General features: G+C 42.6%; 1 protein-coding gene across 1 annotated transcript in view; it reads right to left on the bottom strand.

The window, feature by feature from the left end:
• The window catches only part of NBAS (NBAS subunit of NRZ tethering complex), a 302,133-nt gene that overhangs the window by 74,748 nt on the left and 206,630 nt on the right, over nt 1-20,755 (bottom strand). Inside the window, exons 42-44 of the mRNA XM_019656632.1 lie at nt 17,717-17,827; nt 7,726-7,976; nt 6,364-6,698 (exon numbers count right to left, since the gene is read on the bottom strand). Of these exons, the coding sequence (XP_019512177.1) occupies nt 6,364-6,698; nt 7,726-7,976; nt 17,717-17,827 (697 nt within the window). The remainder of the gene's footprint in view (nt 1-6,363; nt 6,699-7,725; nt 7,977-17,716; nt 17,828-20,755) is intronic.

Below are 20,755 nucleotides of genomic sequence, written 5' to 3'. Positions count from 1 at the left end.
TGATTCTAGCTCTTCTCACAGAAGTTAGTAATATTTATTTATTGCTGACATTTCATCTTTCTAAATTGTAAAGATGGGTGTTAGTGAAGGATGGGAAGAACAATGATTAAGCATCACCCTTAAACCCCACTACAAACAGGCCCCAGAGAAATCACCTCTTCTCTGATCTGGTATCCTGGCCTGGAGGAGAGGTGAGAACGCACGTCTTAAGGGGGGTGCCTCAGTCACTGCACCCTCACTCCAAGCCCCTTCTCCTTCCTTATACGTCTCTCCCAGAGAAATCCTCATGGGCTTAATTAGCAATAAACGATAAATGTGTTAGTTAAAAAATTATAAAGGCTAAAATCTGTAGAAAGAAAAAATACTGCACAGTTCATAAATTCAAAGGATGGTCATAATGACGTTACCATACACATATTCCATGTTATATTAAACTACTGATAGCACTTCTACATCTGGGAAGCTGATTAGAAATTAATCTATTTCAAGGAACTTAAATTTTAAGACAATCCTTATGCACCAACCAGAACACAGCTTCGTCATTTTTATTTGTATTATAAACACTTAGGAAGCTGAAGTGATTTTTCACTTCAAAGACAGTTGTGGTTTTGGAAATAATAACTTATGACAGTGGTTCTCACGGAGTTCAGGGCTCTTTCAAGGGGTCTGTAAGTCAGAATTATTTTTACGACATTAAGTTGTCTTTTATTATTTACCTTTTTTCACTGTACTGATATTTGTATGGTGGTTAAAAAATGGTAAAAAGTGTGGGAACTTAGCACAAATCAAGGGAGTGGCATCAAACTACTATGAGTCATTGTGCTCTTCTCTGGCGTTTTCACTTACGAATATTCTCGGGAAAAGTAAAAATTATTAATTTTATCAAATCTCAACCACTGAGTGCACAAGTTTGTGATATTCTGTGTGATGAACTCAGTTATATACACATGAAGCACTTCACCATATACAGAAGTTTAATAAGGAAAAGGCATCTGTGTAAGCATCTGAATTAAGGGCTGAAGCAACCACTTTTTGTATGCGTCACCAATGCCACTTGAATGAACAACTAATAGACAAACTGGTTATTCAGACTTGGGGATTTGGCAGACATTTCCTCCAAAGAGAACAAAGTGAGCCTGCCACTTCAAGGAAAACAGCTCATTATATTTATTGCCAATGATAAAATTTGACCTTTCAAGTGAAAAATTAGAATTTCAGTAAACTCATATCCACCGCTGGGAGCCTGACAGCTTCCCGATATTAAAGACTCATCTGCTGAGATGGGTGTCCATATTAATGCATGTGACTTTGTTGATATTGTACAATGCAATGAATCAACATGTGTATGGTCCCTAACTCAGAGGACCACTATTGTCCAAATGCCTGGTGCATTCTATTCCAAACCATACGTGGGGACAACAGCCATTTAAAGTGTAATCTAGACCAATGATTTAAAGTACGAGAGTACAAAAACTTCAATGATATGATTTCAGAGTCCACATTACAACCAGTCTTTGGATATCTATCACTTGTTGAGCTTCAGTGTAGTATCAAAGAATACCCCAAATTACAGGCTACTGATGGACTCCGTCCTTTCCAACTTCATATCTTTGGAAGTCTGGGTTTCCTTCACTGACTTCAGTGAAAGCAACAGAGACTGAAAGCAGAAACAAATACAAGAACCCAGCTGTGTCCTATTAAGCCAGAAATGTGAATCTAAAATGTCACCCTCTCATTAATTTTTTTTGAAAGTATAGTTATTTTCCATTAAGATAAGCTATTCATGTCAACCTAGAATAGGTCTATCGTTGGTAGTTTTAAATGAATTAAGTAAATATTTCTAAAATTTCTTGGTTTTAATTTCTAATTTGATATCAATGGCTATAACCTTAAACAAAAGTTCTTTAGGGTTGTCAGTAGTTTTTAAGAATGTTAAGGCAGCTTGCGATCAAAAGGTTTAAGAATTACCATTCTATGATTATAATTAATTATTTAAACGACCACTTATGAAGTATGTGCTTATGCAGGGCTAGGAGCTAGAGAATTAGAGATAAAAGGCATCCCTTCCCTCCAAGAATTTTTAATTTCATGAGGAATGCAATTTTCATTTATAATAATTTGTTGTAAAGAAAAAAACTTCATTTTAAGTTTCTTACAAGAATGTTTTTACATCTTAATGTCACCATGGCGACTAATGCATATGGCACATAGCTAATGCCTAAAGTATGACTCGACCTGAATCTATATAACATGCATTTGACTGATGCATCAGTAAGTCACACGATTAGGTAATACACATTATCTAGGCATGTTTACACAGGCTCCAGACACTGATTGCTCATTATGGTGAAAAACGTGCTGCCATCCGTGGTTAAAATACAATATTAGCACTGTGAAGAGCCCGGTTACAGCTAGAATGCGGCCTTTTGACCAAGACTTAAACTTATGAAATAATTTTTATTTTTAGGTCATATCATGCTTTTTAAGATAAATTTATTCTTCCAGATTTTTATGTCAAATAGTCTGGATAATAGAGTAAGGAAGAAAACAGCAGCTTATTTCAAGAATTTGAACAGTCAGGTTATAAGAAGAGATTCCCTCATGCTATTTTCATAGCTCCAGGAGGCACAGCCAAAAAGTGGGAGCAATAAGGAACCCAAAGAATGATGTCATGTACGTGTCTGTGTGTGTGTGTGTGGGGGGGGGGGATAGTAGCTTAAGTATCAATAGAAACAATGTTTAAAGGTCAGAGGTCAAACTAGATAAGAGGGTCTCAAATATTCTTCTGCTCTAATCCACAGGAGGCAGGGTGCTCCCATCAGAAACCCTGGGAGCTGAAACAGAGGGTGCATGTGAGGTGGGGTGAGGGCAGTGAAAGTCTGTCTAATTCTCGGATGAGCAGCACTGGGCTGGATACTAGAAGGCCTCTTCTAATTCTGTGGTTACCCGGGGTTTTTAAAGATCCCGCAAACTTCTGGGTAACATTTCATAAGCGAGAGGGGTACCTTCCACGTCCTTATTTGTGATGTAGCTACACCAGTAACTGAAAGCAAGTGGGAAGTATAATACAAAACGCAAAGGCTGGGATGACACATAAGATCCCCCCCACCTACCACATCACGTCTGAACCCCGCAAACAGTGTGCTGAGCTGCACTTCAACTTCTCGGACCACTTTCCTGGCTTTCTAACCCACTAACTTGTTCCCTGTCCCTTCTACAAAGATGTTTCTCATTACTGAATTGGAAAAGCAATAGGAAAGCAACTCTAACCTGACTCCACCAAAGGAAACGATTCAGAATCGGAGCCAATGCACTTTCACTATTTGCATTTTTTTCCCTTCTGCATATTCATCGCCTTGAATATCATGCAAATTCAGTCTCTGACTACATGACATAATACCGTTTTGTGAATATTTTGCCCAGAATTTCTATGAATTCGCTAATGCAAATGGCATCTGAACAACTATTATCATGAGGGCAAAGAGCGTTCCCTGGTTTATTCTATCACGGACGGCACTACATTCAAGCCTCGGGGATCTCTCTCTGAATCTCACTATCTGAACAGTTGCTGACTGTTCTTGCTATGCATTCTTGAATTAGATTACCAGTTCTTTCCCAGGGTTTGGTTCCAAATACAATGTGGGTGTACATTTGAAAACTGCGCCCTCCGCATGAGGGGCACACACTCATTTTACATTTTAGCATCATGTACAAGCTGTGGGAACATCTGGGATTTTGCAAATTTGGCCAAGTCCAACTGCATTTCCGCTTCCAAATGTGTTATCTGACATGTGCAGATTGTTCTGCAATTTCAATTTTATTCGCACACTCTTGCGCGCGCTCTCTCTCCCTCTCTCCCTCTCCCTCTCTTTCTCCCTCTCTTTCTCCCTCTCCCTCTCCCTCTCCCTCTCCCTCCTCTCCCTCTCCCTCTCCCTCTCTCTCTCCTCTCTCTCTCTTCTCTCTCCCTCTCTCTGGCAGAATTGCGTGATTTCAAGCACGCATTGTATCTAAACTTCATACTTTTCCTCTGAATGAAAAATGAAAAGCTTGCCAATTAATAAAATGAGGAAAAATACAAAGTTAGACCAAAGATGTAAAATTAATTTTACATATGTATCTGTCTCCCTTTTCTATAGCTTAACCTGATGGAGCAGAAAACCACCTCTTGAGACAGTTTACAGCCAAAGAACATTTAGCTGAGGACTGTACCGCCTGAACGAAGAGAAGGCAATGCCAGAATTAACACTCAATCCTTACGGGTCAGCAGTGCATCTTTTCCTCAGAAGAAATGCACATATGTGCACAACTGTGTCACATGCATTTCAGGTGGTTGGACATCTTAACTGTGTGAGATTAAGAAGGTCATGAGAATGTGCTGTAATCTAACGTCATCTGACTTAAAACATTGTAAGTAACAACTGTTACAATGACTTAAAACATTGTAAGTAACTCTAAGTGGACTCTGCCATCCGGGTCTTCAGTTTAATCATGAGTAATAATTGCTCTTGGAAAGTCTAGAACTATCTGTCCACCTCCAGACACACGTTCACAATTAGCACGTGGCCTTGGCCAGTTGTGCTAGACTGTTCCTGCCCTCATATGAAACATGTAAAGCCGCTGTCAGCCTGAGGGGAGGGACATGGCCTTAGAGTGAAGGCCCCTCTGTCTTCCTGGATGGTCTGTCAGCTGGTCTAGCTCCTTGGGCCAGTTCACAGGCCCAGCTCTGCAGCCATTTCCTGGGATTTCAACTCCCCATTTGGCCCGGCCCTTCCCTCTATTGCAGGCTTCCTGCATTGCTGATGCTGACTTGGACTTTGGACCTCTTCTCGGTCTTGGTCTTAGAGGCTGAAGCCTGCCTGGCCTTCCGCATTTAGACTCAGCTCTGCTCTGCACTCACACCCACGACAGGCCGCTCCGCTCGGACTGGAGGTGCTTGGGGCTCTCTGGTCCTCCTGCTTGACCCCGGTTCCTGGAATGGCTCCAGCGCCCCCAGACTCTAGCTGCTTGTTCTGTGACTTCTTAGGTACAGTGCAGTTCAGTGGTTAAGAGCAAAGGCCCTGGAACCAGCTTCCTGAGTTCAAACTGTGGCTCCTCCGTTACAAAATTAATTTTGTTGAACTTCAGTTTCTGACCTATTAAAATCAGGGTAACAATATGCATTTCACAGATTACTCAGCCATAGCCTCTGCCTCCAGGAGGCGGACGTCCAACAGGGATCTCTGAGGCTACACTGCAGAGCTGAGAAGGGGCCGGTTCAAAGTCAAAGCCAGGTTTCTATGGCTCCAAACTTGTGCTCTTTTCAAATGTATCATGCTACCTCCCTTTAAAACCATCCGTATTTTCTTCTTAAAAACAACAAAAGTCATTATCTCCTTTTTAGCAGTGGTTATAAAATCGAAAACCAAGTTATTAACTAAATCACCTCATCTACAATACGGAAATGAAGCCCTGGGTTACCCACAACTCTTACTACAGCAGGTTAGTTAAAACAAGCATGCCACGCAGTCTGTGCCAACTTCCAAATGAATGACTTGAATTCACAGCCTTTACACTCAATTGTCAGGATGGTATTAGCTATAATAAAAGTTCTTAGGATAGGGTACTAGGCAGACTTGCCCACTTGGGGGGAAGAGAAGGCAAGCAGCAAAGCCGGGAAGAGAAGCTAAGAAGGAAGTTCCAAAGGCCGCAGGGTTCAGCACCTGAGGCCAGAGGCTGGGAGATGTTCAGGAGCAGAACGCCGTGTCCGCCAGAGAGAAGTCTACACTTGGCAGTGACGTCCAGGTGAGAGCGCGAGAAGCGGGGAGAAGGACCCACGCTACCTATTCTGAGTGAAACCATACACTGTGGAAGGGCCCAGGGCGGGAACTGGAGTCCAGGTAAAGGGTTCAGACCCGAGCACTGAGCAGACCCTGCAGAATGCAACACCGACTCCCATGGAGAGTTCTATCACCAAGTCATATACTATGTCACATTCACGGGAAACTTCCTAAGAGCTCAGTTTGACCAGAGCTAAGCCCACAGCCTGGCTATGAACGCAGGTAGCGGGAGGTTCTTTCCTCTTGTCAACTGCAAAGAGCTGGGTGGCGCGTTTACTACAAAATGACGTGTTATGAGAACCGTAACATGGACGAAGCGTACGTGTAAATAGGAACAGTCACGACTGATTTAGACTGCTTGCTCATCTGTGACAGAGGAAAATGATACCCCAACTAAAACACCTCATGCTCAGCAAAAAACTAAAACGCCACACGTGTAAGCATTCCCCATTTCAAGAAAGGAAATAAAACAAAAGCCACAGAACGTAAGAGCAACTTTCACTTCTTCTAAAACATTCCACCTACTTTAAGCTACCCTTCGGGTTACCTTGGTCACGGCTTTTGGAGAAAATGTGATTGCATCCAGCAGGATGATGAGGTCGCCCGGGTGGAGGCGGTCAAAGTACTTGGTGCAGACCTCATAGGCATGCAGCCACTCGGCCGAGGACTCCGGGACCTGCTTCACCAGGTGGGGGTCTCCCGTCCAAAACAGCTTCTGCAGCCAGACGGTGTACAGAGAGCTGGGCGACAGCATCCGCCCGCCCTTGTCAGGGATCTTGGGAACGAGTTTGGAAATAGATAAGACATTCTGACTGGAAAGGACTGGCTCCAAGGCTTCAAGAGGATTCATGTTCTCATCTGTCAGTTTTTTGTAATTAAGACCTAAGGGAAGAAAAGAAAAAAAATAGGTCATTCCAACGTGAATGTACAGAAACTTCAAACACATACACAGCCCTCTGTGTGGCTGAATGACTAGATTTATCTACCAATTTAGTTATGGCAGATAGTTTAGTTGTCCATTAGATCAGAAGATCCGAGTTCTAGTCCTGGCCTACAACTGAATCAACTGTGCAACCCTAGGCCGCTCGCCCAAGCCCTGGGAGCCCCGGCCTGCCCCCCGGTACACTGGGGGCGGCAGTATCTCCTCACCCCTCAGCCTCTTCGTGGTACCATGTCTGCCTCCATCAGTGCACTCACCAAACGGCATTACATCCATTTGCTATTCACCTGGCATCTCCTCAGCTACCTAAAGGCAGAACTGAACCGTACTCCCCGTCCTCTGCGCCTCGCCCAGTCTAATCTGGTTACTCAGGAAACCTCTGGTACACTGAAGTAAATCCTCATAATGATTACGAATATTAAATACAGATTCGAAAGTGCCTTGTAAATTATAAAGTATCATACAGACTGAGAGGTATTAATGTGTTTAATTTCTTAGTTATGAGTATAATACATAGACACCATCCTAAAGATTCCATAATTTATCAAAAAACCAAGGGATCTTATTTTAATGGGCTTCACACGTGTTTTTAAACATACAGGCTCCACTGATGTGTAATTCTGCCAAATGGCCTGTTGCAAAGTATCTCAGCCTTGCCATTTACACAGAGAACATATAACCAGTGGGAGTAGGGAAAAAAACCTCTGGGGTCCAAAACTTCAGACTTTAGTACCAGGTCTATTATAAATCGCTGTGTGACTTTCAATAGGTTTCTCAGTTTCTCTGGTATTTAATTCCCTCAATGGTAAGTGAAGGGGTTGGAAAGACAGTAACTCAAGTTGATTAGCGTCAAAATCCTGTGGTTTCAGATCTATGCCAGCCACAGCGCACAAACATGACTGTGGACAGAAAATTAATCCCTAGATTTAATTTCAAGAATGGGTTTAAGCAGAGGAATGATCACCTTACCTGATGCGACCACCTTAAATTTCTTCAGCAGCCGAATGTGGGTTTCCGGTTTAATGGCGTATCTCCCCAGATCCTCACAGCCGCAGCTTTCCAGGAGAGTGAAATAGTACAGCAGCCTTTCATGATCAAAGCCACCGATCGTGGGGTAAATATACTTGAGCATGTGCTTGTGAAAGGCTTCAGGGTCAGTCTTCAAAGTCTCAAAGAGATGAAGGGCTTGGGCTCGATTTTCAATTTCTACTGTGGACAAACTGAAATTAAGAGACAAAGAACCTGTGTTAAAATCTGGTTCCTTTATTAAACGAGATGCTTTTTTTGTTTGTTTTTAAATCCAGGAGGAAAGGCTACTTCTTACAAGTCCCTTCTTCCTGCCTAAAAAAGACAGTAAGCCACCAGCACACGGTAGCTGATGTGAAAGGGAAACAGACACGTTCAAGGCCTACTATTATACTATACAATTTTCACGTTGTCTCCTGCGGGTCCCCAGCAACCCTGTGAAGTAGGCGTTCCTTCACTTTCTAGCAGCTGAGAGAGCTGCCCAATGCTTAACAGCCAAGAAATGAACCAGACCTGTCAGCTTCCACTGTGCATTATTTATTGATGTCACGAGATACAATTTCAAATTGGGGCTTCATTCTAGAAATGTAAACAACTTAATTATTTCAGGAGTTTAGGAATCTGGGAGGGGGAGAAACAATCCCCAATGTTCAGGCATACATTTTACACCCATGGGCCTTGAACTGATAGTGGATAGACCCAATATGATACAGTATTCAAAACACATTACAATCAGAAAGCACAGATACTGGCACTCTGGCTTGAACTGTATGTAGTAATGAGTGAAAACACATATCTTAATATTTTCTCTTGACTTAAATGTCTTTATAATAATTTTTTTAAAACACATTATTTAAGGTTAAACTGTTAAAAAAACTATTTTAAGGAGTTCTGTTTGGTTGATGAGTTTGTACGCTGGAGGTGAAGAAGAGGACTTAATGTCTGTGCTTCTCCCGGGACAGAACACACAGCCTCCGGACCAGTGGAAGCGCAATGCTCCACGCGGGACAGGTTTCGAGCATTCTAAATTGAGCCGTCTTCAGGCAGCCTGCAGGACTCATAGAAATGCCCAGTTTCCAGGGCTCGTAGCAGTAGCAACGAAAGGAGCTGAGGGGAGTGAGAACTCCGGCAGTATCAGAGTTAGATTTCACATAGTTTCGAAGCAACTTCTCTGAAATATGATAGCCTGTTCATTGGAATTCCCACTTCTAAAAAGTGCCAAGACATGCTTTGGATTTATGTAGATAAAGCTAATACAAATTAGATGTTAAGATCTCTAAGAGAGAGTGGTGCTACTTGGGACAACAGCAGCAATCTACAAAGCCAAAATATCCAGTAATTTGAAAACTCTCTTTTAACTTTCACTTCAAGAGAGATGCTATTTTTCTATTAAGACACAATTTTAAAATTTCCAAAAATATCCCAATCTATAAAACTGTCCCTGGTCTATAAAAATGTCTGACGGTGTCCTCTGCGTCTCCTTCTGTTCCAGTACTCAGAACAGGCTCTCACGACGTACTCCCTTGTCTGTCTCCCTCACTAAACTATGTCCCACTTGATGACAATGGTGATAGGACATCTTCTTTACCTTGAGTTTCTCAGTACCAAGCACAGCGTGTGGTGCAAAGGAAACACTCAACATGGGTCTTCTGAACGCCAAATAGGCAGTGCATGAACAGAAACTCACATGTCCTCTAAGGACATGGCCCTGTGCTCAGCGCTGCAGAAGGTATAAAGATTGACAATATCGAGCTCTCATCCAGCGGTTTGAAAAATCTAGTTGAGTTATAAATTCTTAGAATTAAACAACAATGCAAAATAATGACATAGGACACACCAGTATATTCCAATCAAAAGTAGGATTGCTAAAGCTATAGCTTCAGAAGCGATCGGTATCAATGATAACACAAAGCTTAAGAAAAGAAGTACTTGAGCTTGGCATTGTAGAAAGGAATGAAGCAAAATATAACATGAACAAAAGTGTCAAGACAAGAAAGCACAGGGTCTGTACAAGCAACAGTGAGTATAATGGATGGCTATATGCTTGATACTATCACCATTCAAAATATGCAATGTCATCTATGCAAGATACCGTACATAGCAGCAGATGAAAGTGACTCACAGAATTTGATTCTCTTTCATAAATTGCAAAATGAAGTCTGAAAACAGTATAGAGAAGAAGTGCACAGGAACTGTATAACCCCATCGAGGTGACGCCTAGAGACAATGCTTTGCAGGGAGAGCACCATGCCCAGTGGAGGAGGGACACAAACTTGTAACTCTATGCTGGTCACTATGGTAGGCCAGTTCAATCCAGGTAATTACCAACTAACAGATGAGAAACCACCGGTCACAGAGGTTAAGTGACTTGCCTAAGACCAAGCGTCCAGGTCTGTCTGGACTCAGTGTGACTCTGTTCACCTTATCGCAAAACAGCTATTGACTGATGAAAGTCACAATAACAGCCATTTCAAACCCAGCACTCTCTCCGTTGCACAGACATTAGCTGTCTCTCCCAGAGCAATAACCTGAAAACATTCTCCTGTCATACCTCATTCCTATCAGAGTACTCAAGAGAAAGAGACACTCGGTATTCAAGAAAGACTCGTCTACCAAATGGGCAGACAGTGACTAAATCATAAGTTGAACTTCGTCTGTTTGAGTTGACTCTGAATGCAGTCTCAATCAACTTTACTTTCTCCCTCGCACACCCACTTATCCTTCGGCGCCTGCAATGCAGTTTGCCTGATGTGCAATTTTACCTAATTATCTTGTCAAGAGAGATACCAGAATACCTTTACTGACAATGATAAATACCAAAACCTCCTTCGTCAGTAAATTACAATGTGCTAAGATCCTTTATAGATGCCAGTAATCAATAACCCATTTTAATAGTTTGCATTGAAAGGAGCTGTTATCTTTCTTTTGGAACAAGAAATGAAGTCTCTGCTTCAAAAACAATTCTGAAGAGCCCACATTCAACTGAGTTAGCAAGAAATGTGATGAAACCACTATGGACTTTTCACTAATCAAATTAACGATTACCCTTAGAAACTACGAGTGCTTTTTCTTGAACCAAGATTTAGCTATAAAGCAGCATATGTATGTATTTTACACACACAAACACACACACACACACACACACGTGCATATTTAACTTTCAGAGATTAATGACAGGAAAAAGCTAGCGTAGTTGCACTCAATGCACAAGGAATAAACTATGAGTGCTAAGTCCATGATTAATGTGCTGTGGAATGGCTTCAAGTTGTCAATCACCCAGAAATGTAATTCAAGAACAGCATGTACTGAAAGGAAAACAAATTTATTTAAATACGTATTTCTTTACCCAGTCTGAGATTGACTGATAATACAATTAGATTAGCTGACTAAAAGGAATACTTAGGAGGGGAGGGGAGAGGAAGACGAGGGGAGAGGCGAGGGAGAGGGAATGGGAGAGGCAAGGGGAGAGGGAACGGGAGAGGGTGGCTTGGAAAGGCTGGAGAGAGATCAAAGACGGGGGATGAGGCTCGCAAGGTCAGATGCAAGGTCAGATGCAGTAACGTCCAGGCATTTCCCCCAAAGACTAACCCTGAAAGCTTGACGATAACCACCATCGTGAGTGAACAGGGCTCCACCCGATTCCAGTGGAAAGAGCCGGTTCTCCCCTCGTGTGTCCACTGCTCTGAGAGAAACAGTGCCAAGCATTCACCCCACGAAGACCTCAGCATGAACCCGATGTGGCAGGCTTGTCTGCAACGCTGCCTGACGGCTGAATATGTGATTATGCAAAGAAACTGTGGTCCAAATAATCATGGCAGTTTTGCCAACATTTGGGTCAAGTATCTCAGTAAATCAAATGGACAGTTGATGAGAGGGTCAATAATAAGTATCTCAGTCTATGTCTTGTCTCATGAACGCTCAGTGAGTGCCTCTGGGGAATCCTGTGTATGAACAGAGTGCTGACACGTAAGCCATGGGAATGGGCTTTGTCTCCTTCGTCTTCTGACCACTTAAATCTTTTAATTTCTCATAAAATGTCAATTCTGACTGGTTTATTCAGTCTCATATCATGACCTCTATGAAAAACACATTTTAAGAGACACCAGAGCACAGAAATAGTAACAGGAATCATTTATTTAGTGTATGCGCAGCACTATGTCATCATTCTGTTTGCCCAAAACAGGTTATCTTATCTTTAGCATCCATACGGACTTGAAAAAGTACCATATTTCCCCATGTATAAGACGCTCCCATGTATAACACGTACCTTAATTTGGGGGCCCAAAATTTGAAAAAAAAATGTATTACATAAAGTTATTGAACTCAAGTTTTATTCATCATAAAATTCATACAACTCCTCATCACTATCAAAACTCCCAACCATTAGNTTTATTCATCATAAAATTCATACAACTCCTCATCACTATCAAAACTCCCAACCATTAGCTTGTCCTCATCTGTGTCTGATGATGAATCACTGTCTTCATAGATTGCCTCATCCTCAGTTCCATCTATGGCATTTGAAATCTACAACCACTGTATAAGATGCGCCCAATTTTTAGAGCCCGAATTTTTCAAAAAAGGGTGCGTCTTATACATGGGAGAATATGGTAATTGTTCAAACATCAGGTGTGTGATGTTAGGCCAGTGCTAGTCATAGGGCAGACCTATAAATTGGGCCTGTTTCCGTAACTAACAATAGCAGCTTTCTTTTTTTTTTTTTCTTTTGGAGCACCTGCTGCATGTCAGGTATTTTGTATAAATCTCTTACATCTCATTGCAGCTCTGCAGAGTGAATAAGAATACTCCATTTGCAGAGGACGAAACTTACGCATAGAGGGGTCTATCAACTTATCTACCAAGAACACACGAGAAGGAAGTCACAGAGTCAGGGCCTGAACCCAGATTTGCACGATTCAAAGCCTGAGCCAAAATGCATCTTCTTGCTTACGTCTCATGCCAGTGTCGGGAGCCTGTGACTACTGGGTGGAAAAGGGGCCTGAAGGGTCACAACATGGAAAGAAAGAAGGCTGATATCAGGGAAGAATCCCTTCCATTTTGGTAATGGTAATAATTAGTTCTCCCATTTGTTAGGATTGGCAGATTTCGTCTTAAGCATAATCTCGGTTAAGTTCTCTTTTCCCCTTAGGCCCAAAGAAAACTAAAAAACAAATATATAGCTCAATTTTAATAACAGCGTCAGACCCATGACCTGAATATCTGCATGCAGCCTTCCTCCTCTGATACGGCTCATTCCCGGTCTTGAATTTTATTTTAGTGTTCAATAGCACGGCATACTTTTAATAAGCTGGCCTCCCTGAAGTCCTCTCTCCACACGCTAATCATCGGACACTAACTTCTCAGCTAAGCCCGCCTTCTTCACGGGAGGAGATGGGAGAGGAGGCCGGAGCTACCAGTCCTGCACAACGTGGCAATCTGGACACAGAGCGGACCACAAGCGGCAGCAGCCCCCAGGCAGTCTGTGTACCTCCTGCTTCAATGCTGAAAAAGGTAGATGCATTATAGTTTACTGACCTGCCCACAGCTGTAACTTGCTCTTATCCATCCTTATAACTGAGACCAAAAGAACCCACCAGAGAATACGAAACTGATCTGGAAAACAGCCCTGTCAGCGTCCACATGACGAGCAGCCTTACCCATGGGTCTGAAGGAGATGGCACACACTAACCGACAGAGAAGACGGTATCACGGCCTGTGCACCCAGGCACATCACCTGGGTGACGAAAGGGTGCATAGCAGAGTGAAACGAAGTGTAGGATGTCTGGCCTTCGGCTCTGCGGTTTGGATAAGGAGGGAAAGATGCAGAGCGTTACGGAGGCTGCCAGTCAAAGGCAGCTCTGGTCCCCTCGTAGTTGGCCTTGGCTCACTGTGCGCCAGCCATGACGGGCCTCCTCTAGTTCACTCAGACACGCCAGCAGCCGTCCTGCCCCAGGGCCTGTTCCTTCCGCCTGCGCTGCCTGGTCTCCCATCCTCTTTCCATAGTGAGCTCCTTCCACTCCCAGAGAGCTTTCCCTCTCTCCTTGTGCATGTCCTTCACTGTACTTACTATGACTAGCAATTTATTTTGTGGCTGTTTTGTTTGTTTGTTTGTTTGTTTTAGCTGAGCCATCCTGCCACCTGTTGGCAGCTCAGTGGCAGCTCAGCTCGGGCTGGGAATTGAACTGCTGTTGCTCGGAGCTCATACTCTTGAGCGAGCTCTTAACCAACTGAGCCACTTGGCTGGCCTTTGTGGCTGTTTTTCAATATGTAGGCTTTTTTTTTGGGGGGGTGACTCCCTATTAGAATATAAGCTCTCTAAGAGAAAGGATGCTTAGGACACAAAGATACTATAAAAAATAATATTTAACAGATGAACAAATATAGTACCATTCCATCAGTTCGAAGCATCTCTGGTATTTCAAAGTGACCCTGGGTCCAAAACTTAAGGACACTCGTGGAGTCAGCAGGACTGACAAGAACAATAACAGGGATAACTGCCACGGGACTACACGCACCAGACTATCTCCTTTCCACGGGTTTTCCATAATCTGCATAAACCGCTGAGGTAAGGAGAATGGTCCCCGGAACTAAGAAGACTCACTCAGGAGGATTCAGAGACTCACTCAATGCTACATAGTTGGGATTACAGGCAGTAGATCTGGATCTTGGACTACAGTCTGACTCCAAAACCTGTGCCCTTTCCACTAGGTCACATGCATGCTGCTAATTAGTGTTGTCTTGAAGATCCACCAAAGTGTCCAGCCCAGAGGTGAAGATGGCTGCTGACAACCAGTGATAAACCAGCCCCAAGCTCAGGAGCAGAACGCGCCCCAGCAGAACCAAGAGGCTGAGCGAGCCAGCGTCAGCCTGCTAGAACCGACCCCAGGCACACATGGCTGCTCAAAGCCATCACTGCTATTTAGAACTACGTTTAAAAAAAGAAGGAAAAATAAGGGAATAAAGGGAAATAAGAACTCAGGTGTGGGTGTTTATGAGAATTCTCTTTTATACAGAAGTGAAATTCCAAGAATAACTGCCATTATTAAAACTCTTTCACCGCATTGACTGACTTCAAGTTTTCTTTTCTAAATGTGTCAAAAATCCACAAAAATATAAAAAGCCGACATTGTGACTATTTTATGCATTTAATAACATTTTGAGCTGCTTTGTGCATAAATGACATTATTTTTATTTTAAACCTTTGTTATATGGTAACAAATTTACCATTATATTGAATTTTAGCAAAAAATACTCAAAACATACTAAGTTATCAAGTCATCAATTAGATAGTGCAAGCTCCAGGAAAACATATCCGAACATCGCAGCAAGAGTTAATGAAGCCCAGATCATGCGGGCTTAATGAATTAATGAAGCTCGGATATTAATTTAATGAGTTAATGAAGGCCGGATATGTGCCAGGTATTATACGTTTGATATTCTCCCACGAAGTCATTTGATTTTTACTGCACCTTAGAGTTAAGGCTAACGAGGACTGAATTACCCTGGGGAGGGACACCCAGCTAGGGGGAGACACAGTTAGGAAGCGATCCAGCTACTCTGAAGGCTTATGCTCTATGCATAATGCTTCCTCACCCAAAGCTGTCTGTCACGTGCTGAGCCAGGGTCTATCTCCAATTCAACCAAGAGCAAGGAGAACGTAAAATTATAGGAACATCAACTTCAGGGGACAATGACATTTTAAAGGAATAGTAAAACAAATCCCTAAAGCAAACAACATTATTTTTCTTAGGACTCTGACCTAGTAACTTCCAACACTGACTCAACAAGTCAGAGTTTGGCAATCTCTGCTGCAGGGACAAGGCTGATGGTTCTGAAACCTGTGTTACCGAGTTTGATTGAATAGCAAGGCTAACTACTGCCTTTTCAGTAAAGAACAGGGAGCGCCCAACACCACCGGCTAAATCAATAGTAGGTGTTTTGTCACTCACAAGTAATGACACCAGGAGGTAATGATTTCCTGCTCTTGTAATTGCTTAGCAGCTGCGTAATCACACCACTATCAGGTATAATGATGTGCCCTGAACAGTCTTGCACGTTACTTAATTGCTTGATAATTTATAATATATTCAGAGACCAATGACGCATCCTGTTTGTACAGATATGACACCCTTTTATGTAACACCTTTTTATTCAACAAAAGAAAAAGATACATAATAAAATGCCAAGATATTTTTTAAATGCCCATGCACATATGATAAGAAACATTGATTCGAACATATTATTGTGCCTCAAAAATGGTGAAGCCAATGCATGTTTATCATGGATAACACCACTGCCCATGTAACAATTTCATAAATACTTAAAACATAGATGTTAAAATTTCAAAGGAATTAATAAAAATTAAAGATGCTAAATTGTAAGCATTTCCTGGCCATTCAGCACAATTTGACTCCATTCAACGCTGCCCCATTAAACACAGCTTCCCCGGCACAAGGTTCCTGTTTCGCCCCCTACCTCTCTGCAGTTCTTTTTGTCCCTTTTGTTGGCAGCTCTTCCTCCACCATTAATTGTGGAAGGTCCTCAAGGTCTGTCTTCAGTCTTTCCCCCTCTCTCATTCTCTATGCGTTCCCCCAAAGCACGTGTATAACATAGCTGATTTATCGTCCATGTGCACGTGACTCCCAAATTGGTAGTTCTAGCCCCCTCTTCTTTTTCGAATTCAGATCGAGAAGAATCACTGTCTACTGGACCTTTCCTCTTGGGCATTTCAGTTGTGTAACTTCTCCATTCCCGTGCCTTTTCCTCACCCTCCCTTCACAATACCTTGTCTGTAACTAATGTTCCCTGTCTCTCTGCATGATGTCGCCATCCAACAAGTAGACCAAGTAAAACGCGAGATGATTCGTGACCCTCCCTTTTCATTCACCCTCATGACTAGTTGATGTTTATTAAGCAGTTGATTAAGTATTATCTATTTCACCTTCTAGGTATCTCTGAAACCCATTCTTACCTCTCCCTCTTGTGTTTTCAAAGCCCTACTTTCAGCTATAGTCACCCGTCACACAGTCTACTACTATAGCAGATCCTCCACTGTTCTATATGTCTCTACCTTGGCCTCCCTAAAATCTTTTCTCAACATAGTAACCACAGTGATCTTACCAAAATGAAAATCTGATCCTATTATTTCAATACCTTTACTTTACCAAAACCTTTCAATAGCTTCCTATTACTCTTAGGGAAAAGCCCACAGCCCTTGCCAGGGCGGCACAGTCCTGCGGCATGTTCTGGCGTCTAGGCTTGTCCATGGTCCCACCTCACACTGTGCTCCTCTGACTTTCGGGGCCTCACCCACACTGTCCATCGGATGGCCCCTCAGAGGCATCATGTTATTTCCTGTCAGAGCCTTTGCACTTAACTGTGTAATTGCCCTAGAAAATGGTGCCCTTCTTCCCCTGTAGTGTAGTTAATTTCAACTCAATATTTAGGTCTTAGCTCAAGAGTTATTTCCTCAGGAGAGCCTTCCCTAAGAATGCCAAATCCCTTATTTGGGCTCTCTTACACGGTACTTCTCACAGTTTTACTTTCACATTTACTTGTGTCCTTAGTCAATTACAATCTGTCTCCCACACTAGACTAAAAGTGCTAAGCTGCGATGCCTGCTTTTGCTAACTATTGTAACCCTAGTACCTAGTGCCTAGCACAAAATAGATCCTCAATTAAAAACCTCTGAATAAATGAATGAATATTAAAGTATCTAACTCAGGACTATTATCACTGAAAAACAAAAAAAGAGAAGACTATTATTAGAATGTTGGTGTATCAGAGACGAATAAAGAGGGGGTGTACGAAGATACCAGTCTACTACAGCTGAAAAGGAAAAGTGCAATTGTACTTTATGCCTTCATGACCCTTCTAGAATAGACTCTGAAAAGAAACACTTAGACATGAATCTGCATAGAAATCATGTGCTTACCCACTGTCGGAGAACAAGAACTCCAAATGCATCATAAAAACTTCCCAGCGGGAGATGCTGTGACGTTGTGCCAGCGAAAGGGCAATGCTGTAGACGTTCTCCTCAAGTGTTCTTCACGGTCCATCAGGGCAGGAAGAGAAGAGAAACACATTACCTTACTCAGCAAAGAAAACGTTCATTGGGGTTGCTCTCTGGCCGAGGGGTGCGGGCAACAGTCCTTAGGAAGATGTGTCTCGGTAATTTGGGGGAAGCACTTCCAAAAATCCTGAAGCTCCTTTCACACTGTGGTGCATTGCAACTGACCAAGCAATCGTCTAGGCTAGTGGTTCTCCACCCAGGGTTATTTTGTCCTTCAGGGGACATCTGACAGTGACTGGGGACATTTCTGATAGGCACAGTGGGGGAGGGGGCGGAGAGTGCTACTGGCATGTGGTGGCCAGAGATCAGGGATACTGCTAAACATCCTACAAGACACAAAACAGCACCCACAACAGAAAATTAGCCAATCGAAAAGGTGCTGAGATAAAAGAAATCCTAGTCTAGAAAACTAGAGTCTATAGTAAAAAAACAGAGCAAAAGAAATGCATTCCTGCCCTATGGGTAGATATTTCAGAAAGCATAGTTCACCACTCAACAAATTTTTGTTTTCCACACCATGCCAGGTATAGTTAGATGCTTAGAATATGAAAACCAACAAGATTTTTCTGCAGGAACTCACAGCCTTGTGGAGGATGAGAAACGTGAACCAGTAATTAAATGCAAGGGTGGGAGTGCTAAAGAGAAGACTGCAAAATACTGTGAGAACAGAGACGAGAGAGTGGCCAACATGATGTGAAGACTGAAGGAAACAATCATCAACTACGCAGACGTGGTGCAGAGGGAGCGAGATCCCTGGGCTTCGATGGAGAGGCAGACGGGGCCTGGGGGGCGGGGGGTCACGACTGGGAATGTACAGGGTCCTCAGGTCTGCGGAGGGACCTGGACGTTATCCCACAGGCGACAGAGACCAGTGGGATGGTGTCACTCAATTTGAGAGTCCCTAGGTGTATAAGGAATTCTGACCAGAGCACCCACAATAAGGCCATTTTGGAAAGACTATTTTAGGACCTCTATTTCCCAGAAGTAGAGATGTAAAAATGGACTTCCTGGCTGGAAGCATGGTGGGCGAAGCCACAGCAGCAGGAATGAAATATCTGTTATTATTAAGTAACACTGCTGAGACTACTCGCCCCATAAGGAAACGGGGCATTTATACGTCTAATTCGCCAGGAGTTAGCAAGTGTTCTCTGTAAAAGGCCAGGCAGTAAATCTTGTAGGCTTTGCTGCCATACAGCCTCTGTAGCATATTCTTTTGTTATTGTTTTTTCACATACCTTTAAAAGCATACAAACCATCCTTTGCTCATGGACTATAAAAACGGGGCCAAGGTTTGGATTAAGTCTGTGAGCTCATGGAGTATTAGGTCAATTAAAAATTATTTCTTAAAATATGTATTAGGTACCTACGTCTGTGTGATGGAATGAGAATCCTAGAGAACAGGGACCACGAGCAATTCACCCCCCCCGCCATAGTGGGAGCCTGGGACACTGCTTGCACCAGCTCCGTGTCACTAAGTACTTCTATCTCTATCATCTGATCAAGTGGCAAGAAACCAAACTACAGCATGCCCTCTTCTAAGTTACCCTGGCGGAGTGCTGAGAATGTATCATGTAAAATATACAGGCAATAAAGGACAGATATAATGCACTTACACAAAACACCTGCCATTAAAATGGATATGCAATTAATAAGAAAATAAAGAGTGATCATGTTATGTACAACTGAAGGCAGAGCTGCAGAACAGAACAAAGCAGGTCCTTCAGGGATTCTTGTATGCGACACTGAAATCCCATCTCCAAATAGGAACTGCTAACTCAGAAAACCGACGGCTACTCCAAAACATTGTAAACAAGCCATCCAAAGACTGCTCTATATTTTTCTAATCAACAGATTGCGGAGAAGATTCTATTATACATTTATTAAAAGCATATGTTTGTCCTCTAGGACATACTTCAAATAGCAATATGCTAGCTAAATACATAGAAAAAAAAAAAGAAAATGACAAAAGTCCTAGCAAAATGTAATTGATGATGTAAGGCATGGCTTATCTTGCAAACTTTTATTCTGCATAAAAGCCCTCTTCTAAGAAACCACAAGTATGGCACCAAGGATTGCAAAACGACCAAAGGAAAGGCCCACTGGACTTGGAAATAATAAGCCCACCGTTCAACTCCTGGCTGTGTGGCCTTGAACCACTCTTTAATGCTCTCTGGTTCTCAGATTCCACTTCCAAAAAAACGAGCAGGTTGGATTAAATGATCTTTTTGGTCCCTTTCAAAGTGGACATTAAATGACTCTATGAAATAATGAGCCTTCAGGAAGACAGAAGGGAAAACAGCATTCCACATTTCTCTTCTTAAGAGTCCAGTTTTGGGCTATTCCAACTCTGTCTTTGATCTCTCTATTCCCTACCTTGCTCTAAAGAGAATTTGCAGCGTCTTCTAGGAAGAAAGAAGCCCAGGCTAATATAAAATCATTACAGGCTGCCAAGGCTACTTTGCCACTTTCTCGAAGATTTAAACAATAATAATGAAAAATAACATTTACCACTACCACAACTAGGGCTGTCTTTGTTACTTTAAAGTAACTTATTAGGAGAGAGGGATAACCATTAAATGTAGGCACAACTGAACCTTGGTTTCAAAGGCTGAAAGTACAGGGTGAACTGCACACGGTGCTTCCTTGGAAACATGATCAAGCATTGAAGGGGCGGGCACGTGGTGCTGTGAAGATATGGTGGCTCTGATATGTGACCGATCGAGGGTCCAATCACCACTGTGATCCTTACCACCTACATAAACTTGGGCCCGTTACTTAAAATCCTTGAACCTCATGGCCTTCAACGATAAAATGGGATCACATTTATGTCATAGGGTTATTTTTAAGGATTCGCAAATGTTTCTAAGTGTACAGAGCACCTAACACAGTTCCTGGCCCGCA

This window comes from Hipposideros armiger, unplaced genomic scaffold, assembly GCF_001890085.2.
Source record: "Hipposideros armiger isolate ML-2016 unplaced genomic scaffold, ASM189008v1 scaffold_0, whole genome shotgun sequence".
Classification (NCBI taxonomy): domain Eukaryota; kingdom Metazoa; phylum Chordata; class Mammalia; order Chiroptera; family Hipposideridae; genus Hipposideros; species Hipposideros armiger.
Note: the sequence above shows the minus strand (reverse complement) of the source record. Positions and strands in the feature narration are given on the sequence as shown.